Below are 26,956 nucleotides of genomic sequence, written 5' to 3' on the forward strand. Positions count from 1 at the left end.
AGAGCTTACTTCACTTGCGCTGAGCTCAGTATTCAGTGGCATTGATCACCCCAGCTCATTCCATCCAGCCACCAGTCATCACGATCCACATGTAGGTTGTAACAGTAGCTGTAACAACAGCTAGCATTAACTGCTAATGTTAGTGAGCTAACATTTACTGCCAACTTGATGACACTATTATCTAATGTGCCAGACCAAAGACAATTTAAAGTCTCTGGTGTCAGCGTTGATGTTACTCACCATAAACAGATCAATGATGGTTGAGTGAGCCCTGCATGCTTTACAGAAGAGGAGAGTTATCTAATCATCTCATCAACACCAAGCCAGTCTAGTTGACATTTTTCAGTTGTTGAAATGGCAAATTTCTTTGCAGTCTTAGTTGGGGGCACCAAGGATCTGGGTTGCATGGCCTCTTGTCACTTATCACTTGTGGTCACTCACTCACCTCTGTATGGTAGGTGGAGACCAATGCTTGTGCTCTTGTATGCTGGTTCAGAAATGGTTTTGAATTACACATTTCTCACCAAATTAACTTGCTTAGTCATGGCAGTGCCTTTTAAGTCTGTAGATTCCATTTTCTGATACATTATGGTTCAGCCCCTGTACAAGTGAGAGAGAAACTAACTGGGAGAGAGATCGATTGCAGGACGCTGATGCACTACACATCCTTATCTCCTGCTTCTACAGCTTTCCATCTTTTAGTAGCAGTCTCCACCCTTAGGCAAGGTTGTGTGTGCTTTGCCACTCTCCTTTCCCTGCTCTTCCATCACAACAAACTACAAAGTGCCAGACAATTTGCCCTGGTCATCCTCCATGGAATGTTGATTGCCACCCCCTCCTCTCTTGTTGGGTGGCACAGTTAGGCCACTTAATATCAATATTCTCTTTGTGGCAGGAGATGGGGGGCAATTGCCCTGACTGTCAGAATAATTGCACACAGATATCTGCACACATGCGCTGACTTGTGTGCACACAAACCTTGCTCACTCACACGGCAGAAAACATGATAACTGGGACATACTGCCACAGACTACAAGAACAGTGACACATACACACACACGCGTAACTTCACATGCGCGGGAGAAATGGGCAGAATGGGGACACACAAAATGGAAGTCTCACACATTTTCGCTGTAGAGTTAGTATGAGGAGACATGAAGAAAGGCTCCATTCTGCAGGGCAGTGAGACACACTCATGCAGAAAGCAAGTGCCATTTGCTTAAGTGTGGCCTCTGGCTCGAGGTGAGGTGGACAAACAGGGACAGGACACCAGTTTTTGTTGAGCAGGAGACTTGCAGACCCTAATTGATGTTAAAAACTCTTTGCATTGGGCACATGATAGCAAATTTCAGTGACAGAGTTGCCTTTTAATTGTAGTCATTCTCACACTACACTGTCAGGTCTGTACTGTATCATTAACATCAGCACCTGTAATGGTAGTCACTGCACACTCTTATGAAGTACAGTAGTTGTTATTGACATATAATAATATATAATATAACACCTCTTATTATTAATAGTGATCTTATAGATAAAGGTGGCAATGTACTGGACTACATTATATTGAAGGGTTTTCCTATTTTTTCCAATTACATGTATGTGTTAGCACGAGCACTGATGAGGCCTTATCAGAAAAATATAGTAACTGATGGCAAATTTCACAGGACTTTAACAGGTTTGCCTTTCTACTATTAATAGAGAACACATCTTAAATCTGGGAGTTCATTGCCTCCAGGGTGTTAGAGAGCTACACAGTGCTACTCATTGTTTCAGGTTTAAGCATATTTCATAGGATTGGTTAGCGGTGTTGCCTGGCCTGAGCTTCTGATCAGTCCTTTAATCAGGTACTGTCCTATGCCCTTGGCTACTAATGCATGTCAGTGTTGTGAAAATGAAAGTTAGTGCTTGTGAGTTGGTATTTAACAGCTAAGCATACTTCGATTCAGCATGCGCTGAATTGCATTGGAACTGCATTAACCCTAACCCTTGCATTGGAACAGCTCATCATTTACTCAGTAAAACTGAAATCCCATGAAATGTACTTAGATATCAACCAATAGCTAACTTCCAATAGGAGAGCTGTGTGTTTAATGAAAGAGGAGAGAATGCCAGATTAAGTTGTTCTATGGATATGGCGCATAGCTCAGTCATTTGCTTTTCTGCCTACACATAATATATTCAGTGCTTATCCACTCAACTATGGCGTTTAGTCCACAATGAAAGCTTGGTTTTTGTCTTTCTCTGTCCCTACACACTGAAGCTTGCGTGATCGCACACTGTGAAAAAAAGCACAGGTTGTAAAATGCGTGAATTATTGAATGAATCTGAGTGGTGTGTGTGTCTGTGTGTGTGTGTCTGTGTACACTTACATGTGTTTCTGTGCAATACTCAAAACTATGTCACACAGTTCATGCACTACTGCACCCATTTTACTGGTGGAGCATCTCTCCAGTGTGTACATCTAGAACACAGCAATTGAAAACGATCAAAACAGACTCTCAAGGCCCAACTCCACACAGAAACATGCAGAGAACACACACACACGCATTCACTGATGCATTTGTATTTGCATGGCTGCACTCATACAGTCGATGAGCATATACTGCAGCTTTTGTTGCAAGCAATCAGCAAGTGCACTGTTTTGTGTCACATGTACACATATTTTATACACACTCACATAGACTGGCATAGTACAGTGTTGTGTGTTTTGTTTCATTGCTCTCGTCTCCGTCCATTGCGGTCGTGGTTCTGCTCTGATTTCTCTGTTATCTTGTGAAAAAGCTCCACTAAAAAACTCAGCTTTAGTGCTGCCGGATGATCTGAACTGTCACATGGGTCACATGAACAGCACATGGGTAGAATATGTTGTACTGTTTATACTGGGTTTTATATGTTTGCTTTCAGTCTGAGCACTTCACTTGTAATACTCTAAGTTGAAAGTATTACTTAATTAAAATCCTTTTAAATAACTTCAAAGCAGTATTGGTACTTTACCTCATTAAAACAGTAATTTTCTTTTCATGTGAAGCTCACAAACAAGCCTATGACTCAGAAGAAAGAGAGAACTGTGAGATGCTGGCAGAGTTTGAAATCTGTGTACATTCACAAATCTCAGTACACATTATAAAATGCCATATTGTGCATCTTCAGTTTTGAAGTCCTGTTTTAATTTCTATGGAACAGCAGGATTTGTGGAACGAATTGATGAATAATTCACCTGTCAGCATGAGCAGAAGTAGCCACCAGTTAACAATTGATCATTGCCATATAATATATATAGAATAAAAAACAGCAGAGCTCACAAAGAATCGCCATGTAGAGTATTTGGTCCGGGGCATGTCAACAGTAGCTGTTTAAGGAAGAGCTAAGGGTGCTTTTTGTCCTTAACATCACTCGCGTTTTTCCAATCATTTTGAGGATTTGAAGTAGCAGCCTGAAGGTCACACGCCTGACTCTTTGCCCTTTAGACCACTGCTAAGGGGAACAGAATCTATGATGCTTCATGTGTGGATAGACCTGCTGTTTGTTCAGTGTATTGACACATGGCTGTGGCTGAACCTTCAGAGGTCTGTCTTTGCTGTCCTCTACTTCAAAGGCATGTTTGGTAATATGACTGCTGCTATGCATATTTCATGAGCTTTTAAATATTGATGGAATACTGAGGAGTGTAAGTTGCAGCAGAGGAGTTACACATTTGTCCTCCCTCTGTTGACACTCCCTCACTTCTTCTTTGATGGCTATTTCAGGTTAAATATGAGCCCTCTCATATGTGCCACTGATAGCAGTCAACCTTTTCCTGAGCCTGTGTGTGTGTGTGTGTGTGTGTGTGTGTGTGTGTGTGTGTGTGTGTGTGTGTGTGTGTGTGTGTGTGTGTGTGTATGTATATAAGTGTGACTGTGTGTGTGTGTCTCTCCTTCCCACATACATGCCAGATTTAATAACAACCTTGTCCATCTGCTTCTCAGATACTGTGATATAAAACTGGAAAGATAAAACATTTGGATGTTTGACAGTTATGAGACCTTTACATGATACGCCAAATTCCCCTAGCCAGTGCTTTTAGTTCATGCCATATAGCTTTGAGGCAAGTTCAGACAGAAATGAAAAACTTTGTCTTTGTGTATCTCTCCTCCTCCGTCTCCTCCTCAGCCTTTCCATCCCATGGTAAACCTGGTGTGCAGCACTGACCTGAGGATGTTCCTATGCGCCCTGTACGCTCCGGTGTGCACTGTGTATGGCCAGGTGTCCATGCCGTGCCGATCCCTGTGCCAGCGAGCCAAGGATGAGTGCCACAAACTCATGGAGATATTTGGAGTAGCTTGGCCAGATGACATGGAGTGTAGCAGGTGTGTATGTCTGAATTTTGAATCAACAAAGTCCTTGAAAATATGAACAGTGTCATCACGTACAGGGTGTTAAAGCATCTGAGATAAAACTGCTGATATGATTCTGGTTGTTTTATTTCTAATATATTCTGTATATTTACCCAGGACTGAGCCTGCAATATGTGTCATGCATATAGATTAAATCTGCACTGTTCCTGTGCTTGCTGCTTCTCTTGGAACTTGAGCCAGCCTCAACCTCACACCACAACTTGACTCTAAACTTCAGCTTCTTGTCACTGTTCTCACTTTCTTCAACTGTCACCTCTATTTTCCTCATCTCCATAGAGCTCCCTTCCCATCTTTTCTAGCTCATTTCTTTGATCCTTCAGTTCAGCTATCTTCATATTCACATAATGTCAGTGTATAATATGTCTGTTATATATTCAACTGCATGATCTGACTCAGTAATTCTTTTCGTAGGTTCCCAGATTGTGATGAGCCCTATCCTCGCCCAGAGGACCTGCTGACGGACTCTGACCCCACTGACCAGTCCTCCATGACTGTCCAGAGAGACTACGGTTTCTGGTGCCCCAGAGAGCTCAAGGTCGACCCAGACCTGGGTTATATATTCATGGGCAGGAAGGACTGTTCTGCTCCATGCCCCTCCATGTTCTTTAACCAGCGGGAGCTCACCTTCATCCGCTACTTCATAGGAGTCGTTTCCATCGTCTGTCTGTCTGCAACACTCTTCACCTTCCTGACGTTTCTCATTGATGTTACCAGGTTTGAACGGCTGAGTCAATCAGCTTGTTGACTTTAGTTGCTTCCAGAAGTTGAGAATAATAATTTGTTCATTGTTACTTTAACTTGCTTTCTTTTCTTTCTTTCTTTTTTTTTATTTTTTTTACCTCATTAGGTTTCGATACCCTGAGCGGCCAATTATCTTCTACGCTGTGTGTTATGTCATGGTGTCGCTGGTCTTCTTTCTGGGGTTCCTGCTGGAAGACAGGGTAGCATGCAACTCAGTCAGCCCTGCTCAGTTCAGAGCTTCAACCATAACACAAGGCTCACACAACAAGGTGGGAGCTTTAGTTCATTTCAATCTAGTATCACTACAGTAACATCTTTCCTCAATGTCTTATTTTAGATTTGTTGATCCTGTGAATGAAGCCAGTCAGCCAGTCACTCTCACATGATTGATCATTGTGAATTTGATTTTTAAGTAGCAATTTGAAACATTCTTAAAGATGTGACAGGTCTTATTAACTCCAGTAAAATGAGTTTAATTGATCATAATTTCTCTAAATCTCTTAATCCCAATGCAAACAAAGCTGTTGGTGACATGCTGACTCTTCCGTCTTGATGGTCTGAACTCGTTGCTCCTTTCTTTAGGTATGCACCCTGTTCTTCATGGTTCTGTATTTCTTCACCATGGCCGGCAGTGTGTGGTGGGTCATACTGACAATCACTTGGTTCCTGGCTGCCGTGCCTAAATGGGGCAGCGAGGCCATTGAGAAGAAAGCCCTCCTCTTCCATGCTGTTGCCTGGGGGCTCCCAGGGGCCCTGACTGTCACCCTGTTGGCCCTGAACAAAATTGAAGGAGATGGGATCAGCGGAGTGTGTTTCATAGGGCTGTATGACATAGACGCCCTAAGGTGGTTTGTTCTGGCACCGCTATGCGTCAATGTGGCGGTGAGTACAGTCAGAAGATAAATGAGAGGGTGGATGAAAGAGCTGATGAGAAGATGGATGGATGGGTGAACAGATTTATGGGTGGATGAGTGGATTGTTGGTTCGAGTTATGGAGAAATGGATAGAATAGTAAATGGATTGGTGGATGGTTAAAATAAAATAAATAATTGCTCATTTTAATTTTGTGCATCTGTCACTGAGTGTGACCTCTCACTCATCTTCCTCTCTACAGGTGGGTGTCTCTCTCCTGTTAGTGGGCATTGTGGCTCTGAACCGGGTACGCATGGAGATCCCTCTGGAGAAGGAGAACCAGACCAAACTAGTCAAGTTCATGATCCGAATGGGAGTGTTCTCGGTGCTCTACCTGGTCCCCTTGTTGACCGTGATTGGATGCTATCTGTATGAACACACCTACCGCAGCATTTGGGAGACAACATGGATGGAGGAGAACTGCAGGCGCTATCACATCCCCTGCCCATACAAGGTAGAGAGAGAGGAGGACTTAATGTGTGTGTGGCTAGTTGATTCATTTGTGAGGACATTTTTGTGGAGGAAAGCTTCAGACACCAACAGACTCTGCTAACATAAGCAGCAAATATAAAATACTTTATACGCCTGTTGAGTAGCTCATCAAAACTGTTCTTCTACCTCTGGTCTGAAAACAGATGGCTGCTCAGTATTTGCCTGTCAGCTCAGCAGGACATTGAAAACAAACACACAGACACACTCTTGACAGGATATCCAGCTGTATTACTCTCAGAGCTCCTGATCTCTCCCTGTATCTCACTCACTCACTCACTCACTCACTCACTCACTCACTCACTCACTCACTCACTCACTCACTCACTCACTCACTCACACAGTGTGTGTTGCCACAATGCCCAAGTTAGCTGGGGTGAAGCACTGAGTTGTCCACTGTGTTTTTCTCTCTCTAGGATGCTGTGTATGTTTATGAGAGAGGAGAGGTGTGTGTTAATTTGTGCATGAGAGTAGTAGACATACATGGATCAATGATGCTCCTCCAGTGAAAGGACTGTGTAGAGATACACACACACTCGAGAATGGACAGCAGTTCTTCAAAGGATAATGCCATGTTTGGAACTTAAACTTATTTTTGTAGTTTTGGCAGTTCTATCATTTATTATAACAAAAGTATTTGCTGAGATCTGGAAGCAAGACATCACCCCTGCTACAACAGGGCAAAAAGTCAACAGTTATGACAGATTATCTAAGCCATTTTATTTGGTGTTGAAACTGAAAGTGAGTGGTAAATACAGAATGTCAAATTTAAACCACCTAGTCATTGTGCAAACTGCATAGGACAGTTGGGGTATTGATTTTACTGTTTGCCTTAATTTCCTCTTTCAAATAAGATTGACTAACCTGTGGATTTGGGTACAGCCTGTATTAACCTCTGACTGGGTCCTCCTCTGTCAGACTTTATTATTACCATGTCCCCGTTCTCAGCAATCAAGCTGAATACAGTGTTATTATTACCAGTAGAAACAATGGGCAAACCCACAAGAAGAACCAACTAACCCTTTAATGAGCAGAGACTCCTGCGTGTGTGTGTGTGTGAGAGAGAGAGAGAGAGAGAGAGAGAGAGTGTGAGTGAGTGGGAGCTGGCAGTTAAACATGTGTGTGGTTGAGTGGGTAGGTATTTGTGGAGGGGAGGGAGCTGAGCGCAGTATGCATCATTAGCTCAGCTAATACAGCTCTGGAGACCAACTCCACACAAAGCTACCATCTCTGTGTTTCACTCTGTTTCTCTGTGTCTTTGACTCTCCCTGCTGGTTCCCACACACTTATTTATTCTTTCAGTCAGTTTTCCCCCTCTGCTCTGTCTCTCTGTCTCTCGTAGGGCCTGCTCAGTCATGCTCTGCTGCCTGTAGTCTATAACGTCTTTGTAGCGGTTATGAAGAGTGGTGGGAGTGTGGTGGTTTATACAGCCTGCTGCTAAATTAATAACCAAATGTGCACAATGCAGACACAAAGACGCTCCTCTGCTTTCTGTCCCACAGTGACACACAAGGCAACAAAAGCTGTTCATCAGTTTCTCACTTAACATTCACTTTGTTTTCATTTTTCATTTTTCATTCTGAAAGCCGAGTCCTGTTACAGTGGTTTTACGAAAGATAATTGTCTGCTAATTTGTGAGTGACGGACTGTATGAGAGGGGGTGGAGGCAGGTGCAAGTGCTTATGTTCCTTGTAAGTGTATGTGTGCATGCATGTGTATGCAGTTGTGTGTGTGTGTGTGTGTGTGTGTGTGTGTGTGTGTGTGTGTGTGTGTGTGTGTGTGTGTGTGAGAGCTCATGAAGAGAGAGACCCTGTTTATGACCTGTTGTAGCTCTGGAATTTCAATATTGCTACGTGTTATTTGATCTTAACCCTGGGGAGTTTTGTGTGCAAATGTTTGTGTGTGTGTAAGAGGGTACAATTGCATGTTTTTGGATAATTGAAGATCCTGTGAGCATTGTTCAAGTTCAAGTGACTTTATTTTGTCTGTGTGCATGGGTGGTAATTTACGGGAGGCCCAGGGCTGCTTCTTTTTTCTCAGGACCTAAATCTGAGACATTTAATCTCAACCCAGGCGAGACAAAGCTAATTAATACATGCCTACTCCTCTAGGCCGTGGTTCTTTCACAAGCAAGAAACACACAGCTTTCTAAAAGTTTGCCTCGACCAGGTCTTGTCTCAGGAGATGGTGTGGATGTTCAATTCTTTACTGGGATATAGTCTTAATTTTAATAGTTTGTTATACAGATAGTTCAGCATCAGGTCTGTAATCACCATACTTTATGAGTCCTCAGTCGTAGTTGTAGTACCAGTAGTTGTCCATGTAACTCTGTAAACCTGTTATCACACTGATTCTCTGATTTTGATTGACTTAAACATTGTAGCCACACATTTAAAAACATGTCCTCCCAAAATGGAAATGCATATATAATGCATATATATGTATATAATGGTATTTAGGGAGCAAAATACTCTCCTTGTTAATTCACTTTATGGTGGTTTGTTCACAAAAGCGATTTTATGCTTGTGTTGGTGCTGCCTGAAGATCATTCTGTTAACCTCAGCAGTTTGTTGTTGACACAGCAGTTGCTGCGTGCTTTATGCTTCCTCAGTTTCAGCTTTCAGAAAGATAAAATCATGACATTTAGATGTAATCAAGTCATTCTCAGCTCTGTTTTAAAACATCAACAGTGAGTTAGGAGAAGATCTGGAATTTGCATTCTGAGATGAGTGTATCTTTGAACCAACTATCCTCTCTGCACAACTGCTGTAAACTCCTGCCCTCTGGTGGGAGATACTGTGCTTCATCGAAGTCCAAGGCCATCTGATGAGGGAGCAGTTGCTGTACATCCCAGCTGCAGTTCAGCTGCTGAAGCAGCTGTGGGATTGGGATTACATCCCTCCCTCCATAATTCAAACTCTTTGACTGGGCTAAAAACACTGATCAGTTCAGGATACTCTTAGTCCATTTCATGTGCAAGTAGTTTCAGTGAATATTTGATATTCTGTACGGTGTTAATCTTTAAGAAATATTTGTCATACACTCCCATATTTTAATGTTAGTCTGTCAGGCTGTATTTTCAGCACCCTCTGTTGTCTTGATTGGGTCATTGTGGAGTTAATATTTTTCTGTTCTGTTTAGGTGGAGCAGACCAGCCAACCACTCATGGTTTTGTTCCTGATTAAATATTTGATGATGTTGGTGGTGGGGATCCCCTCCGTTTTCTGGGTGGGCAGTAAGAAGACCTGCTTTGAATGGGCCAGCTTCCTGCATGGCCGCAGGCGCAAAGAGTAAGAAGAGAGACTAGCTGATTTTTCCCTCTCTTCTATCATTTTGTGTGAATGCTTATTAGGCCTGATTATGTTATTAGATCATAATTAAATATCTTAAATCTTAATTTCTTTGTGAATTCATTGCTTCAGACAGATAAACCAGGAGTACATTTACAGTCACTTCTCATAGTGTACTAAGAAACATACATTTACTTGCAGTATTTGTCTCTATGGTAACACAAGGGTATCCTCTGCACCAGTATCCCATCACCCTCAACAACACATTAACCCTTTATCCTCTCCACCTCTGCTCTGCATCTCCCTCACTCCCCCATCTTTACTTTCTCTTTGCACTCCTATCCCTCGCTTCCTCTTCTCCTCCAACTATACACTCTGCACCTCTCTCCATGCTTTCCTCCATGTCTTCTCCTTTTCTCTGTCTCTCTCCTCCTGTCCACTCTCCTCTTCCGGGCATGCTACATCCCTCATGTCTTCCTTCTCCCCTCTGCCCTCCCCCCACACCTTCTCCTTGCCCCCCATTCTTAAACCTGTCACCCCTACCTTCCATCACCCTCTTCTCTCTGCAGCAGTGGGGTGAATGAGTCTCGTCAGGTGCTGCAGGAGCAGCCAGACTTTGCCCAGTCTCTGCTGCGTGAACCCAACACCCCCATCATTAGGAAGTCCAGAGGAACATCCACTCAGGTAAGCCTGCAAACACAGCCGTGATGGAGGAGTATCAAAAGTAAGCATTGTGGTATTACTTGTAGACGCAACAAGACCACAAGCTATATAGTTGATTTATTTCATCCATTACTGTCCATTAGCTTGCCAGACACTCATTTCCTTTCCAACATGTGGCTTTACATGATTACTGGTTACTGTGTACCACAGTATATCAAGCCTCGTACTGAGGTAACAGTAACAATAGCTGCATTGAAGTGATGAAATAAGCAGATAAAGAACATAAACAGTTTCTGATCTTGTGACTTTTTTTTTTTGTATAGAATTATTTAACAGAAAACTTAAGGGCAAACCTGTGTTCCAGAGTTTAATGGCGGTATTTGTTACATTTAACTGACTTCTCATCCTCCTGTAGGGCACCTCTACCCACGCGTCCTCCACCCACTTGGCTGTCGTGGATGACCTTGACGAACCAGTCAGAACTCACCACGGCCACCCCGCCTCCACCAGGAGTAAGGCCAGCAGCGTCCACAGCAAGGCCAGTTACCACAGCAGCCTGCGCCGCACTCGTGACGATAGGTAGAGGAAGAAACCCGTGGCTTCTGTTTGTCTGTCAAAAGTTGTGAATTTGATGAAACTAAGTCTGCCTCTCCACTCTTTCTGCTTTCCTCTCAGGAGTGATACTATGGTTTACCGAGGAACCGAGGAGCGCAGTTTCCATGGCAGCATGCCACGTCTCAACCACCCGCTCTCCACTCACAGCAGCCTCCATCAGATAGACAGCCACTCGAGGCACAGCAGCCAGCGAGACGTATCCGAGGCCCCACCAACCCTCATCACCCACGGAACAACAGCAAGCAGCAGCCAAGCTGCTGAGAATGAAGGCACCAGTGCCTGAGAAGAGCCGCCAATTTCACAGGAAATTATTGTAAAGAAGCTGTCGACGCCTTTTAAAGGAGGATTTGCCCCCAGCAGAGACACACCCCTCTGTTTAGTGTGTAAGTGTTTTCCTCTATGAAGATGGAGAATGTACCAGTGAGTGCTGTGGTGGCGATTTTGGCCGTTAGTCTCTTGCTGATCGTTTGTTAGCACTGTGGCTAAAGGCTAACAGTTCAGGCAGTGAACTTGGCTGATCTATCATAGATTCACGTAAGTTTCGCTGTAAGACGAACAGGTTTGTTTGCTGAATTCTTTGAACTGACACGGCAGGTGACTTCTGAAAGCTCGACTCAAACAGGCTGAGCCAATAAGAATGACCTTATGACCACCTCCTAGGATGGCTGGGGACGTCAGTGATGCTGACATTATTCAGGGATCTTTTTGGTTGTGTCCTGGTGAACCAGATCTAGCACGGGACAGGAGAAGTCATCATACTTTATGGACCTTCACATTGTTTCCTGCAGGTGGATTCTGTATGATTCATTAGATCCTGGCTTTGAAGGTTGGACATCAGTTTGTTCTTGAGAGCGGCATGATCAGTCTTGATCATGATCAAATCCTGATCTTTCACCATTTTGCAGAACCTACAGAAATATTAAATACGTGAACACTGCTGAGTATTGCTTTTACAACAATCTTAAATGGTTTGCCCACTCTCTTGGTAACGTCTCTTAAAATTGGACTCGTTTCAGTCTCTGTGTTGACTGAGACTTGATTTTTTTACAGTCTTTCTTTGTTCTGGACTGCAGCTCTTAATGAATGATGTTTATCTTTCTGTGGCCTCAGAGGCTGACAAATATGGGCTTAATGTGAAATCGTGGACCTCTCTATGTTTTAGTGAAATATTTTTATACTGTGAAAACTGTCTGTCTGCTGCTGAAAGCTTCATGTTGTGATTGTGTGTGTGAGAAAGAGTGAAAAAAGTGGTCATATATGTTTTAAAGGTCAGTTGTACCCTCCAGTGGTGAACAGAGAAAGCATGATGGAGGGAGCTGAGAGATGAAAACTCGTGTAACCCCGTATGTAAAAGGGTTTTTCCAGAGTCCGCCACAATACGGACACGGCTGGGTGAAATGAGTTGGAATAATGTGTGTGCACTTAGACACACACTCACATATATTCCAGCTCAGACTGCTTTTTGGCCTCCCAAAACCATTTTACTTCGCACTGACTTCTCTGCATGGAGGCATTAGCTTGACAGATTAAAATGGCAGCTTTGGAAACAAGGAAGGTGACGGTTTGCTCAGCCATTTATATGTTTGGTCATTTGTCAGCCAACCTATCAATGCCAGAGAATCCCAAAAATAAACAGAAGTACAGATAAAAGTTAGTTGATAACTGAGTATTGTATCCAGATTCAGGTACACGTCCATCACTGCATTCAAACCTCACTGCTGCAGAGGCTGGAGTGCAATTTTAAAAAAAAAACAACAACAACAACAACAACAGTAACAGCGCTTCTATTCTGAAACATGCTGAGCAGTTTGCTTTTTATTAAGAGGAACTGCTTTATTTCTAATGTAACTGTCACCACTGTACTTGATAAGCACCTGAACTGCCACTGTACATGCTCTTGCTCATGTGTTTGTTGTGTTGGTGTTCAGAAGTCAAAGACTTACCCAAAGAGGTGCAGACAACTGGCAGTGAAACTGTAGAACATGTTCTCTGACATTATTTTGCATCTGAGTAAATGTTACAGGAAGTGTGTGTCTCTATAGTTTTGTTACCCATCCCTGATGACCCAGTTAACCTACCTCACGTGTACCCTCAGCCTTCTCTGTACCTGCACACACACACACACCCTTGGCCCTTTAACCTAACCCTAAAACCAAGTCTTAACCCTAAAAAAGCTATCTGAACCTGTCCCCACATTGACAGGAGGTCCCCATAGATTGGTTTGTAGTCAGTTAAAAGCCCCACCAAGATATAAAAACAAAGACACACACACACACCAATGGGACATCTGGAGCTAGCTGTCCATCCTTCCTGCAATGGCGTCGTGTTTCTCCAGTCTACCTCTTCAGTTCTAATGTACCTGGCTAACTCTCCGGCCTTTTCACCGCTGCCTCTCTCCTCCAGTCTGTCTATGCCTGTTTTAAACTCACTGTCAGCTCGTCTGCCTGCATATCTGCTGTACATAGATTTTCTGTCCTATCTGATGACTAATCTGCCTCACTTCTGCCTTCTGCTCCTCCTCCTGTAAATGTGCCCACGCTGATCTTTTTTTGGACCTACAGCAACTGTCTGTACTCTGTACACTTCGTGACTGCTTTCACAAACATTAACCGTTGTGCTTTTACCTCCGAACTGGACATCGCAAGGAGAGATGCTGTGCTGACACACTGATCACTCATCTCTCCTTTTCAGCTATTCGATATCTCATTCTTGTTAGTTCACCTCATAATCATAAATACTAGTCCCCCCGCAGTGAGACATGAGGACGAACAGTTCTGATGTCTCACTGTGATACAGCTTCAGAGTGGAAATATGGCACATTATCAATGATGGTTCAAAAACAATAATATTGTGAATTCTGAAACTTGAGTTGTATTTGCCTTTTAATTTATTTGCAGTTTGTGACTGTAATGACTTCTTTTACATGCAGACTAATAAACTTTTTATAGACTTCACTGTGTTTGTTAACACATGCCTGTGAATTTATTCTTGCTGACTAATTTGCTACCGTACGCTGTGATGGTGTTGTAAAGACATTTCAGTACACTTTTACAGAAAAAAGTAACTGCTGCTCCTTCAGTAAATGTTCTGTTTGTAGCTGTAATCCAGTGTTAGGCAGTTTTCCCTCTAACTGATCTTAATCTTTAAACTAAAACAAGGTTTAAGTTTTAAAGGTTCTGCTTCTGTCTCTAGTCAATCTTGCAAATATCAACAACATGTGAAAGCTCAGTTCAGTGACCACAGTTCTTCAGCAAGTTTCACTAATGGCATTAAGTTCTGGTTTTAGAGTCAACACAATGGAGTATCTTCACCCTATGCAGTAAAATAAAGAACATGTTGAAACATTGACCTTCCGTAGACTTTGTGAAAACCCACGAACAGTCAAGACCAGACTCCCGATCGTTCTCTTTTCCGGCGGACGATGGCGGCCACATCTTGTTTGAGCGTCGAAACGCTCCTTTCCAGCTGCTCCGAGAAGTCCCTCAGCAGACGACTCTGCTCATCCACGAACAGCCTGAGCCCCAGCAGGTCCGAGTCCTCCTGGAGACAACGGGAACACGTAACCTCAAGGCTAACCTCAGCAGTTAAACACACATGTACTGTATACTCTAAGGCTTAATACGAACGACTCATTATTTTACTTGGTGCTTTGCCAGATAGTTTGCTGAAAAAATCATTCCAAAAGCTGCAGGTGTGTCAGTGGAGACCTGATTGTAAATTCCATGACCTAACAATGCATTTCCTGTCTGGTTTTGCCGATTTGAAAAACAGCTCAAAATAACATCATTCGAAATAGTATAAAGATTAGATCAAACATCAGAAAACTTCTAATTAATTCTGGAACATTAGGTTTGTAAATTTGCCCCTGAAATGTCTGGACATGAATGAGATGCCCTGACTGTTTCATCACATTCCAAACACACCAGCCCTGATGAAAATCTTCGATTTAAGCAACCAAAGTAGGTAAATTATTAAAATCCTCTGACTTCACTGTAATCTTACTAAAACTTTCCTTCTGCCAGTTAACTTGTGTATTGTTCTCTATAGATCCACTGCTGATTAAGTACGATCACGAGGCCTCATTATAGTTGTGCTCAGTAATGCTAATGCTGTAGACAGACGTAGCCACGTACGCTGGGCCTGTGTCTGCGCAGGCGCTGCAGCTGACCCCTGACTGAGGTCATGCTGTGGTAGAAAACCTTGAGAGACCGAGCAAACTCTGCATCGCAGCTGGGACGCACCGACCGGCCACGCACACTCTCCCCACCTAAGAGGAAGGAAGTGAGTGTGTGTGAGAAAGAAGACATTTATCAATGACGTCCTCTAAATCTGTAAAGTACTCTGGAAAAATACATGATGTAAAATGTAGTTTTAATTAAACACACATTGACCCTGATCTTGTGTGTGTGTGTGTGTGTGTGTGTGTGTGTGTGTGTGTGTGTGTGTGTGTGTGTGTGTGTGATGCAGTTACCGGTCCTGGCTGTGTTGAGTTGTTCTCTTAGACTATGATTTTCTTTTCTCAGTGAAGCATTGACATTCCTCAGTTCCTCCAAGTCCTGTTGAAGAGCTCTCACTGAGCAGCTGAGCTCTGCAGAGTCTGTAGGCTGAAACACAAGCACACACTTTCTTTGTCTTGTGGTTTTTTGGATTAGGAATGACACCGTGCCTGTTCACTAAAGCAGTGGTCTCCAACCCTTTTTGCGCTACGGCCCGGTTTCACGTAAAGCCCTAATTTGCCGGACCGGCATAGAAACAAGTAAAAACAAATGATTAAAAATGCAACTCACTATTACCCTGCATGTAGTTGTAATTAGTGGGAGCCCTGCGCTTGTTTCTCTTCAACGGGAAGGCTTCATTGCCTCATTTGCGAGCCTGTCACCACATATTACGCAGAGCGGGTTTGGTGCGTGAGAATCACCTGAAGCGATAAACCTGTATTTTAAGTAGGACTGCTTATATTGTCTCTTTTTCTTGGAAGTTGTAGGGTCTTCTTCTTCTGTCTCATCATTTGGCCTTTTCCCCTTTCCGGAGAAGCTCTCCAAAGACATTTTTTTAAACAAATTTTTGCTAGCTTGTGAGCTTACTTTTTTACTACCATCACGTCACCGAGAAGAGAAGTTTGACGTGTAGAGACACAGGCAGATGCACCTGATTTTCCAAATAAAACTTCTTTCAGGCTCTAATGATCAATGAAATATTTTTGGTTCAGTCTGTCTGTGCAGCCCGGTACCAAATGGCCCCGGAGGTTGGAGACTGCTGTTCTAACGCACTTATTTAATGCACTGACTTCCTGTTACTGTTATCATTATCATTATCAGCGTGTGTGTGTGTGTGTGTGTGTGTGTGTGTGTGTGTGTGTGTGTGTGTGTGTGTGTGTGTGTGTGTGTGTGTGTGGTCTGATCCCGGCCCGGGTTGTCATTATTATTATTAAAATATTATTTGTGTGTGTATTACTGGTTCTGGGTCGGACCCGGGTAAGTCCCGGGAAAGTTCCGGGTCGGTCCCAGCAATGCCCTGGAAAATTTCTGGGTTGGTCCCAGCAAAGTTCCGGGTCGGTTCCGGGACTTTGCCGGGTTGGTCCCGGAAACTAACAGCGCAATTACACTGGTCAATATCTCAGCCACCTGTTGGTCGATTTTGATGACACCTCTATTGACCAGTAAAGAGAATCGAGGGGCACCCCCCGCCCCCCAATTCAGCGTAGAAACACCAATGACGATCCAGAAGGAAGTAACCCCAGAGATAGTATATTGCATGAAGAGCGCTTCCTCCACTCTAGAAACCCCCTCCTCTTTATGGAAACAAGCAGGACCATCAAGGTTGATCTCAAACTAACATATGCTTTCATATGATACCAGGCTTGCGTGGTTTGCGTGATGTGGTGAAATGAGCAGGCGCTCTAAATTGGACGTATGCTATTTTCGTCTTTTTGTTACATGCGCAGATAATTTATTGCTATATGAATTACGCTTGTTTGGTTGGCAATGATTATAGAGGCTTTTAGCTGAGTTTCTCCCCGTTATTCTGGTATGCTACAAATTAGTATTGGTGCTTGCTAGCGTGAGCATTGAGGGGCAGCGCTCGTATTGAACAGGTTTTAAACAAAAAACGAACGACTACGCTCATCATCACGATGCTTTCTGTCCCGGAACCGACCCGGAAAATTTACGGGACATTAATGGGACCGACCCGTAACTTTGACAGGACTTAACCGGGTACGACCTGGAACCAGACCCAGGATCCGACCCTGGATCCGACCCGGGACACGCAGTCACGTGTAGTACCTACACGGGTCCGACCCGATTATTAGTGTGTGCCTACCTACCCGGTACCTAGTGTGTACCTACTAGGCACCGGGTCAAATGCTGAAAAACCGATTCATGCCTTTAATTCAAGCTGATTCGACCCTGCTTTTGTTATCATTATTATTATCATTAGTGTGTGTGTCCCAGGTCGGATTCTGGGTTCTGATCTGGCCCGGGGTGTTTATATTATTATTATTATTATTATTAATAATAATAATAATAATAATAATAATAATAATAATAATAATAATAATAATAATAATAATAATTATTATTATTATTATTATTATTATTATTATTATCATTTGTGTGTGTATGTGTGTGTATGTCCCAGGTCAGATCCTGAGCCTGGATCCCGGCCCGAGTTGTTGATGTTATTATTATGATTATTATTATTATCATTATGGGCTGCACGGTGGCGCAGCAGGTAGTGCGCGTGCCTCACAGCAAGAAGGTTGCCGGTTCGATCCCCGGGTCAGACGGGGCTTTTCTGTGTGAAGTTTGCATGTTCTTCCCGTGCATGCGTGGGTTCTCTCCGGGTACTCCGGCTTCCTCCCACAGACCAAAAACATGCTCATTAGGTTAATTGATGACTCTAAATTGTCCGTAAGTGTGAATGTTTGTTTGTCCTTTCATGTGGCCCTGCAATCGGCTGGCGACCGGTTCAGGGTGTACCCCGCCTCTCGCCCATTGTAGCTGGGATAGGCTCCAGCCCCCCGCAACCCCGAAAGGGATAGGCGGTATAGATAATGGATTATTATCATTAGTATTATTAGTGTGTGTGTGTGTGTGTGTGTGTGTGTGTGTGTCGGGTCGTTCAGTCTCTGTGTGTGGCCCAGTAACAAATGGCCCACGGACCCCATAACTGGAGACTAGGAGACCGCTGCACTGAAGTGCCTCGGAATTTCTCATCAAGTCCTACGACAAATATTTCATTTGCTGAAGTCTGTCCCTGTGATTTAACAGATAAATGCATGATGTATTAGGTTGCACATGTATCTCTTCAATAGTTTAGCGTCTTTGTTAAAGTGTCACATCCAGATGTAGAAACATGTCACAGTAAAAGGTCACTCCTGACGCAGGAGCACAGATTCAACATCACGCTCACTGCAGTGTCTTCTGGGCCGGCCTCCTCCATGATGAAGACACCCTCTGTAGTCATCCTCACTCCCTCCACAGATGATATCAGTTCAGTACATCCCTCTGAAATAGGCCAACACCCATCAACATAATTTAATTTCATCCCTCTCCAAGTCTGAGGGATGCATTAAGGCAAAGTGATGACATTTATTTGGGGCTGCTGCTGTGATATAAAGCATCCACAACTCACCAAATTATATTTGTTTTGGGTTTTGTTTTTGCTTTGAGACAAATGTACAGTAAAAATATCCATCCTCACCTTGAAGGCCCCAGAGCTCCAACACTACAGCGCTGCTCTGCAGGTAGTCGAGCAGACGCTGGGAGGTGTGGAGGGAGGCGAAGTGAATTCTGTGATCCAACAGAGGATTGATGTTGTGCCACACAGCCGGTGTGTACAGAGGCTGGCTGCAGTCAAACAGCCTGAAACTGAGAGTCATGAAGTCATGAGTAACACACTTATTGTAGGACCTCTGTATCCTCCCTGGACTTCAAACTCTCTTTAGCGCCCTCCATGCCTCTACATGTAACCCTCATATGCCTCACCCAATTTGGACCCCTCTATTACGGGCCTCTCGGATCCAGCGGAGGCCACAACACTGTTCCAGGACCAGCTGGAAGTCCAGTCGTCGACCCAGTAACTCAGACGGGTCGATCAGAATGTCATCCTCACCCAGAGGGCTGGGAGGTGAGAGGGATTATTTACTGATGTATCTCAATGTGTTTGTTAGCGTTATTCACAATGTGTGTGTGTGTGTGTGTGTGTGTGTGTGTGTCATACAGTCCTGTGGAGCTGCAGGGGACCAGCTGTGCTTGTAGAATGGCCTCCTCTGTGCCCTCTGACCCCAGCACCTGCCGACCAAGATTATCAACCAGATCTCACTTGCAGAACCATTTGACAGGACATGTGTGTGTGTGTGTGTGTGTGTGTGTGTGTGTGTGTACCTCAAGTTGCTCTTCCAGAGGGATGCGGAAGGCCAAAGATTGAAGCCAGAGGTGAGCAGTTCCCAGGAGCAGAGGCTCCACTGGATCCCAGAACGGGTCTTTGTCCCTGGGTAACGCAGCTATAGACAGCCCCTCTGCTCTCTGACAGCCAGAGAGATAGGAAAAATAAAAAAATATAAAAATTTCAATTTTTACAAAGAAGTTTTGTTTCTGAAATATTTTTTAGTTTTCTCCTGTAGTCCGTGCTGAAAATGTTTCAAAACAGAAAGGACACTAAAAACAGCTTTGACTGCATTTTGACAAAGAAATGTTCTTTCTGTTGAATTACATTGTCTTGGCTCTTTTCAGCCTGATGCTGCTGGTAGACTTCTTCCATCAGGAATTTACGGTTCACAAACTTGGCCTTGGACCATATCCATACCTGGGGAGGGAGTTTAGACAAAGAAGCAGAAATTCAAGACCCAAACTCAAACCTAAATTCAAATTTGACTCATAAAAAGGCATGACATGAGAGAACAGAGATGCAGTCAGAGAAACAGACCTACCTGTTTTCTTCCCATAGCTGTGACTCTGACAACAATCTCCTTCTCCAGATCGTGGCCTTTTGAATCTGACAGCGCCAGATTCTTGATCTCTAATTTAAACTCCACCCCCTACAAAGATTGCGGACCATGTGTATTAACTGTTAATACATAGCCATGACCAAAAAGATCTGTCTCCAGTCAAAACACATTAAGCAGAGAGTCACCTTGTTGAGTTCCTGGCTCATCTGGTTGGCCTCAGCCATCATAGGCATCAGTTTGATGTAGTCATAGAAGACAGCCAGCAGACTGGGGTCTGTCTGACTGGACCCAGCACTGGACTCGCCTACACACAGACACATACATCATTTCTGACCAATTTCCTTCCAGAAATGGTCCTCCTCTACCTCCAGCTATCGACCCTCTCCCACTCACCCAGGTGGATGCCCTCAGCAGCGGCCAGTTCAGACTGGAAATAGTCATAGTCGTAGCGGCTCCAGTCATCGCCGCCCCTCTCAGAGGGATAACCAATGAACAGATAGGTACAGTTGGACCCAAGAACGAGACGGTCCTGGAGGGAGAACAACGGTCAGTGCTGCATGTTTGTACTGTACACACATGTCACATCATAAATTTGTGTGTGTGTCGCAACCCACCAGGTGCTGTAGCTCAATTGTCTGGAACACAGCGTTGCCATTGACAATAACCTTTGACCCTGCCAGCGGGGTCAGGGTCACCTGGCGCTGTTCGTTCCTGAACACAGCATGACGCTCCTGGATGCTGACACACAAAAACATGTGGGCAAACGTAAATGTGTGTTTTGAACTAAACAATACAGAAAAGGTCAAAACGTTTGAATAGGAAATATGCTGCATTACTGAGCTTCCAGGCACTGATGTACACGTCACTGGGCATGCAGCCTATCCCAGCATGCACTAGGACGCAGACATCATGTATATTGTCTAGTGTCTCTAGTGTCTCTAGTGTCTATTTGCACTGGGTTTGGGATGTTCTGTTGTTCCCTGGTGTGGTCTTGATGTGGTGAAAACTCACCCTAAGCCTTTGATAGAGATGGACCTTGGCGAAGAGTCACACAGGCCGATGTCCCATTCACCTGGAACACATGACAGTGAGTGATGAAGAGCACACTGAAAACTGTCAAAGTATGATAAGACTGTGATAAGCCAATTTTTACATCTAGCTCCCTCTAAAAGGTGAACTGAACTGGAGAGTGAGATATGAGCTGCAGACACACGTACCCTCCTGAATGAAAAGCTTGACCACCCCGGACAGCTGCGCGTCCTCATTGATGTTCAGGATGTAGGGATGCATCTGCATCATCCTCCTCTCCTGACAGTGAGAGAGCGGGACACAGGGGCGTTACAAAGATGCATTTACACACTTAACCGTCATTAAATGCATTTATGTTCTGTGTCCATCTGTGTGTGTCTGTGTGTGTACCTGGGTGATGTTAGCATACTGTTGCTCCCAGTCCTTCAGCGCCTCCTGCAGGTGTTGTTCCCACAGAGTCTGAATGGCTCTGATCTGGAGCTCATTGTGGGTCAGCAGCTGACGAAGCTCCTCTGGACACACATGCACACGCGCACGCACGCACGCACACACACACACACACACACACACACTCATTTTCATCACTACATGGGACATCACATAGACTTACACTGATTTCCTGCAGACCTACCCTAACCCAAGTCTTCACCCTAAAATTGAATGATTGACATTATGGGACACGTTGGCCACTCTCACCCTCGCCTGCTGAATTCTCCTCCACAATAAAAGCTAGTCTTACTGGTCTCGTCGTTGGCTCTGCGTCCCTCCTGGCCCAGCCGGCTCAGTCGTTGCAGCAGTCTGGCGTTCTCTGCCTTTAGCTCCTTGACCAGGCGCTCAGTGGGGCTCTCGTTCACCACTGCTCGGTTCTGGATGCGCTTTGCCCTGAAGAGGTGAGGGAGGCAGGGACACGGTGAGTGAGGGCTGTGGGTGGGTGCAGGAGGAAGAGAGGAAATGAATTGAATGATTGTACCTCTCAGCATAGCGCAGGGTTGACAGAGACTCCTCAAAGCAGATATCAGCAGGGCTCAGCGTGGCAATCTTGGAATTTATGCAAAATTAGAAGGAGTTTCTGTGTATTGATAGTGTATGAAGATGATGCATCATCAGTGCCTGTTAGCACCATTTTCTGTTACCATAACAGTGCGACTGTTGCCTCCCAGTGCCGACTGCAGCAGCTTGGTGAGAACTGAGTCTCTGTAGGGTATGTGGACAACCTTCCTCCCCACCGCCACATCAGCAAGTGCACTGGAGGAGAGGAGAGTGATGTGACAAATACCGATGCACCACACTGAAAGAAGATGAAACCAAACACCAGACCGACCTAATAACATTGCCCAGAGTGGTGAGGCTCAGGTTGATGGCTGTGCCCTCTTTGAGTCTGTCGGCCTCCAGCCCTGATGACCGCTGACGCTCACTGCCAGCCAAGTCCACCAGGTTAATGTTGGACTGCTTTGTGATGCTCTCTTTGGAAAAGATCTGACCGGAAGATCACAGTAACGGCAATAACAAACTCTCGAGGAGACGTGATGGTCATATTATGACACACACAGCTTGAAAACACTGTGGATTTTACCTGCAGTGGTTTTACCTGTTTGAGTTGGAGGATGATGAGCATGTGTGAGCGGCTGCTGTTGGCATTCATGTGAGTGGCGGCAGTGGTTCGGGTCCTGGTCCCCTGCTCCATCAGCTGTTCCACCTACGAAATCCAAACACAATACAAATTTAATGAACACTAAGACAGCACACAGGAGGATATCTGGAATATGACTAAGCATCACTTGGAGCTGTTTTCAGGCCTTCACTGGAACATTTTTTTTACAGTTAACAGTTTCACTGTTGTTTGGTAACTTCAAGTGAAGCACATGAAGTTTATTTCAGTGGACAATCAGCTTGTCAGACTCTAGAGGTTGTTACCGAGGTGTTTCTCTCCATACATACTCTTCATCATCTCTATACCTGTGGAGCACTTTCACACGGGATTGTTCGGAGACCCTCCACATAGAAGCCTCTTTGCTGCTCCTCTCTGACTCTTAGTCCCCCCGGAGTACGAGACCCCCGAGATAGCAGGTCGACCACCTGGACGGAGAGGAGCCAGATAGTGGGGTGGTTAAGCAAACCAATTGTGCATTTTATGAATAAAGCATGAAACTTTCAGCATATCATCTATATACCCAAAGGTTTGATTTCAGATGTGGAAACACTTTCTGTTTGACCTCTGGTGACCTTGACGGGTTATTGACTTCAGCATTGCATTCTTTCACTTTTCATCCCATTATTCTCCATTATAATAATATATATGTTTGTTAAAATGGCAGTTTTGTTCTAATAAAGACATTCACTTGCTCAGCCATGGCTTTGTGTCCATATGTACGTATTTGTCGTACTGATGTATGACAGGACAAGTGAAACCACAGAGGTAAATGAAGCTAGAAAACAGCTCTTCACTCAGAAATCCAGGGCTCTGGAGAACATGCCACCAACGAAGGCTGCACTAGAGCAACACATCAAACGGGCCACCTATCAGGCCAATGTTTGGTGCAAAGCTTTGGAACCTGACCCTCAGCTGCCAAGCCCGTCTGATTGGGGCTGGGTGAAAGAAGAAATGGGATGGCAGCCACTGTGGACCACCCTTCCAGAAGCCTCAAAGAGCTGCTACGAACTGATCCATTGTGGTTGCAAGAAAGGGTGTACGAAGCGCTGCACATGCAAAAAGGCTGCTCTGAAGTGTACTGCCCTTTGCGCATGCTCAGGAGACTGTTAGGCCTCACTAATAATGTCATTGTAGGGTAGGCACTATTTACTACAGCTAGGCTATGTTAACTTTAAGAGATGTCAAATACTCAATCCAAATTAACACAAATAGTCTGATTTTTGAGTCTGTGTTTGTGAATTTGTGTGAGGTGTTTGTATGACATGAAACTCAATTGACATATCATATACAGCTGATTCCACCTATTAAAGCAATTTGATGATGACTAGAGGGTTCCAGAACTCTTATTTTTGATATACTGTCTTTGTACCTGCAAAAAAGTGGAAAAATATATGTTTTTGTCAAACCGAAATTTGTACAGCCTCTGACAAGTTCCAGAGGTCAATTCAGAAGTGTTTCCACGTCTGAAAACAAAGTTCATGGTATATAGAAACACTGTAGAAAGTTTCATGCTTTATTCATAAAATGCACAATACCTTTCATATATGAGCTTAACCGCCCCACTAAGACGAAAAAGATGAAGACAACAAAAGAGTACACAGAAACAGACAACAGGAAAGAGCTGATTTTCCCCTCTGTTACCTGCTCGTTATAGATTTCCAACATGCTGAAAAACACCTGCGTAGACATCAAGAACAAAGACGTTTAGACGTTAACACCTGTACATGACACTAATAAATGGCGCCACACACACACACACACACACACACACACACACACACACACACACACACACACACACACACACACACACACACACACACACACACACACACACACACACACACACACACACACACACACTTCACCTGACACTGTCTGGTCTCCTGGTTTTCTCTAATGGCCTGAAACAGTCGCTCACAGAGTTTAGGAACCAGGCCTTTGTTAGGCCCGTAGCCCACCATCGAGTAACTCTTCCCAGAGCCGGTCTGCCCGTAGGCCAACAGTGTGGCATTGTAACCCTGCGCACATCATTTCAGGACATTCACCATTAGACGAGACCTCAAAATAGTCACACCCACCAGAGCGAACTCTGCTTGGCAGCAAAGACACTTTGCGGAGCTTTGTGATACGAATGAGAGCCCAGTTAAATACATGACGATTGCTACCTGCAGAGCATTCTTCAGTATTCCCTCTCCCAGGTCCTGGAACACACTGTCCTGGAGACAGATGATACATTGTGAGCTTTCTAACACAACGTTATCTCAATCAAACTCTGCTCACCTCTCACCTGTTCTGCCTGGACAGTCCACATCTACAGCGTCTAGATTGAACTGCTGAATTCTGCTCGTGTCGTATAGGGTTCACTGTGTTCTCTTACGAATGCTTCGCCTGTTCTACCGGGAGGCCTCAGCACTGACCTGGTCAGAGTATCGTCCTCCAGGCTCCTCAGGCACGTAGAGGCCGCTGCGGTCTCGTGCGAAGCCGCTGTGGGACCAGTAGGCGTAGTCGAAACAAAACAAACGGCGGTTGTGGGAGTCGCGGGGGTCCTGGATGGTGATGGAGCTTGACACCATAGAGACGATACAGCGGCTGCCTGCATCCCTCTCTCTCTGGATGGAGGAAGATGAATGAGGATGAGAAGAGGGAAAAAGACAGAAGAGGTTGTGAGAGGACTAAATTTTAATAATCACATTTCACTGAAGGAAAATGGGAGTAGGTCAAAGTAAAGGACTGGGGTTTAATTCCTCTTTAGTAAACAACTATGTGAGAATCTATTTTAGTGTTTGTGGCCTCTGTGGTCATTTTACCTTTATGCAATCATTTCATCAGTCAATTTTGTAGAAAAAGCAGTATTAGTAAAAGCAATATAGTAAGAGTGCCACAAGTGAAAGTGCTCATTATGCAGAATGGCCCATTACAAAGTCACATATATTATGCGAATGGATTATTTATACAATTGATGCATGAATGTGTTCATCAGTTTAACATTGCTGCTGGTAAAGCTGGGGCTCATTTGAACTTCTTTCAAAGTGCTGGGTATCTTAATCTATAACAATATATCATAATTTATAATCTGATTTAGGTTTTCTATCAGTAATCTGAATCTGTAAAGTAACTAGCAACTAATGTCAAATGTAGTGGAGGAGTGAGATACTTGCCTGTCACAGTGGAGGAGTAGAGAGTAGAATTAATGGAAATGCTCTACAAGAAACTCAGTACTTGAGTAAATATACTTAGTTACATTTTAACATTGTAGAAAATCTAAAAAAAAATACATGAAGTCAAATCATCCTCTTTGTTTGCTCACACATTTGTGAATAAGTAGTATATAGCAGTACATAGTATACAGTACACTGTAATACATACACATGAGGGAAACATAATAAATATCAGACAGCTTGTGGAAAAGAAGAAACGGATGACCTCGCATTCACTGACCTTGTTGAAGGGTCGGACTCTGACGGCCACTTTGACGCAGTCCTTGCTGTGCATGTCTGAGGCTTTAGCCCTCATGGTGCTGCAGGCAGGTACCAGCAGGCACACTGAGTGATGGCTTCCCTCACAGACAACAACGCAGGGCGGTGTCCAGTTCCACGCTGACATGGACACTATGAGGACGGTATGATGGGATGTCTAGAAGAGACTGTTAGTCTCATATTTTAAGAACAACACCGACGGAAAGAAAAAAAAAAAAACAATTAGCTTAGCTGCTGAAAGATGGATGAACCCTGAACACTCGAGTCTAAACTAAAACTACTAACTGGTCGCATGACTAGTGATTATTGAACAAAAAAATCATCATCAGTGTTTAATAAGGCAGGAAATAAAACACTTTTAATTTGCTTTTAGTGTTCAGTCAGTAAAGTGGAGATCAGGCGGTTTCACTTTCACCTCGTCTGCCGCCATGAATTATAGAAGAGAGACAGAGCTCTGGGAAACAGGAGTCAAATTCATCGAGGGAGGTTACAGGTTTGCATTTATGTCGACATTTCACTCACTCTCCAAAATCACCCTGACTGTTACATCTCTGAGGTGAACCATAACCTGAGCTGACCTTTTCAAACGTTTCTTTCCCACATGATGATGTTCGATGGGCCTCATATGTGAGGCACCCACAGGATGAGGCCTGGGCTCCTGGTGAAGGATACAGGCTTGCAGCTCCTTTCAGTGGTTCACTGCACACCTCAGACACACGGACAGAAAAAGGCTTCGTAGTGCA

The 26,956-nt window shown here is 44.2% G+C and overlaps 2 protein-coding genes across 3 annotated transcripts in view; one reads left to right on the forward strand and one right to left on the reverse strand.

The window, feature by feature from the left end:
* Positions 1–14,058, forward strand: part of LOC139349333 (frizzled-3-like) — a 32,827-nt gene extending 18,769 nt beyond the window's left edge. Inside the window, exons 3-11 of one of the 2 annotated variants that reach the window (XM_070990167.1) lie at positions 4,150–4,346; positions 4,806–5,108; positions 5,242–5,404; positions 5,718–6,017; positions 6,250–6,501; positions 9,678–9,826; positions 10,396–10,510; positions 10,905–11,068; positions 11,165–14,058. In XM_070990167.1, the coding sequence (XP_070846268.1) occupies positions 4,150–4,346; positions 4,806–5,108; positions 5,242–5,404; positions 5,718–6,017; positions 6,250–6,501; positions 9,678–9,826; positions 10,396–10,510; positions 10,905–11,068; positions 11,165–11,387 (1,866 nt within the window). In that variant the 3' untranslated portion in view covers positions 11,388–14,058. The remainder of the gene's footprint in view (positions 1–4,149; positions 4,347–4,805; positions 5,109–5,241; positions 5,405–5,717; positions 6,018–6,249; positions 6,502–9,677; positions 9,827–10,395; positions 10,511–10,904; positions 11,069–11,164) is intronic. The other variant, XM_070990082.1, reaches the window with a different exon arrangement.
* A 5-nt stretch (positions 14,059–14,063) lies between these two features.
* kif28 (kinesin family member 28) lies at positions 14,064–26,340 on the reverse strand. The gene is made up of 27 exons (XM_070962845.1): positions 26,176–26,340; positions 25,155–25,346; positions 24,903–24,953; positions 24,603–24,755; positions 24,376–24,411; positions 23,040–23,159; positions 22,672–22,779; positions 22,405–22,559; positions 22,217–22,328; positions 22,054–22,121; positions 21,823–21,965; positions 21,474–21,595; positions 21,272–21,362; positions 21,066–21,126; positions 20,669–20,792; positions 20,448–20,583; positions 20,240–20,358; positions 20,037–20,144; positions 19,820–19,912; positions 19,492–19,632; positions 19,328–19,398; positions 19,093–19,227; positions 18,809–18,975; positions 18,518–18,612; positions 15,576–15,708; positions 15,238–15,371; positions 14,064–14,644 (listed from the first exon to the last, which is right to left on the reverse strand). The coding sequence occupies exons 1-27, from the start codon at positions 26,338–26,340 to the stop codon at positions 14,486–14,488; spliced, it is 3,192 nt and encodes a 1,063-aa protein (XP_070818946.1). The 3' UTR covers positions 14,064–14,485.
* Positions 26,341–26,956: the final 616 nt, after the last annotated feature.

The sequence above is a fragment of the Chaetodon trifascialis genome, chromosome 1, assembly GCF_039877785.1.
Source record: "Chaetodon trifascialis isolate fChaTrf1 chromosome 1, fChaTrf1.hap1, whole genome shotgun sequence".
Lineage (NCBI taxonomy): Eukaryota > Metazoa > Chordata > Actinopteri > Chaetodontiformes > Chaetodontidae > Chaetodon > Chaetodon trifascialis.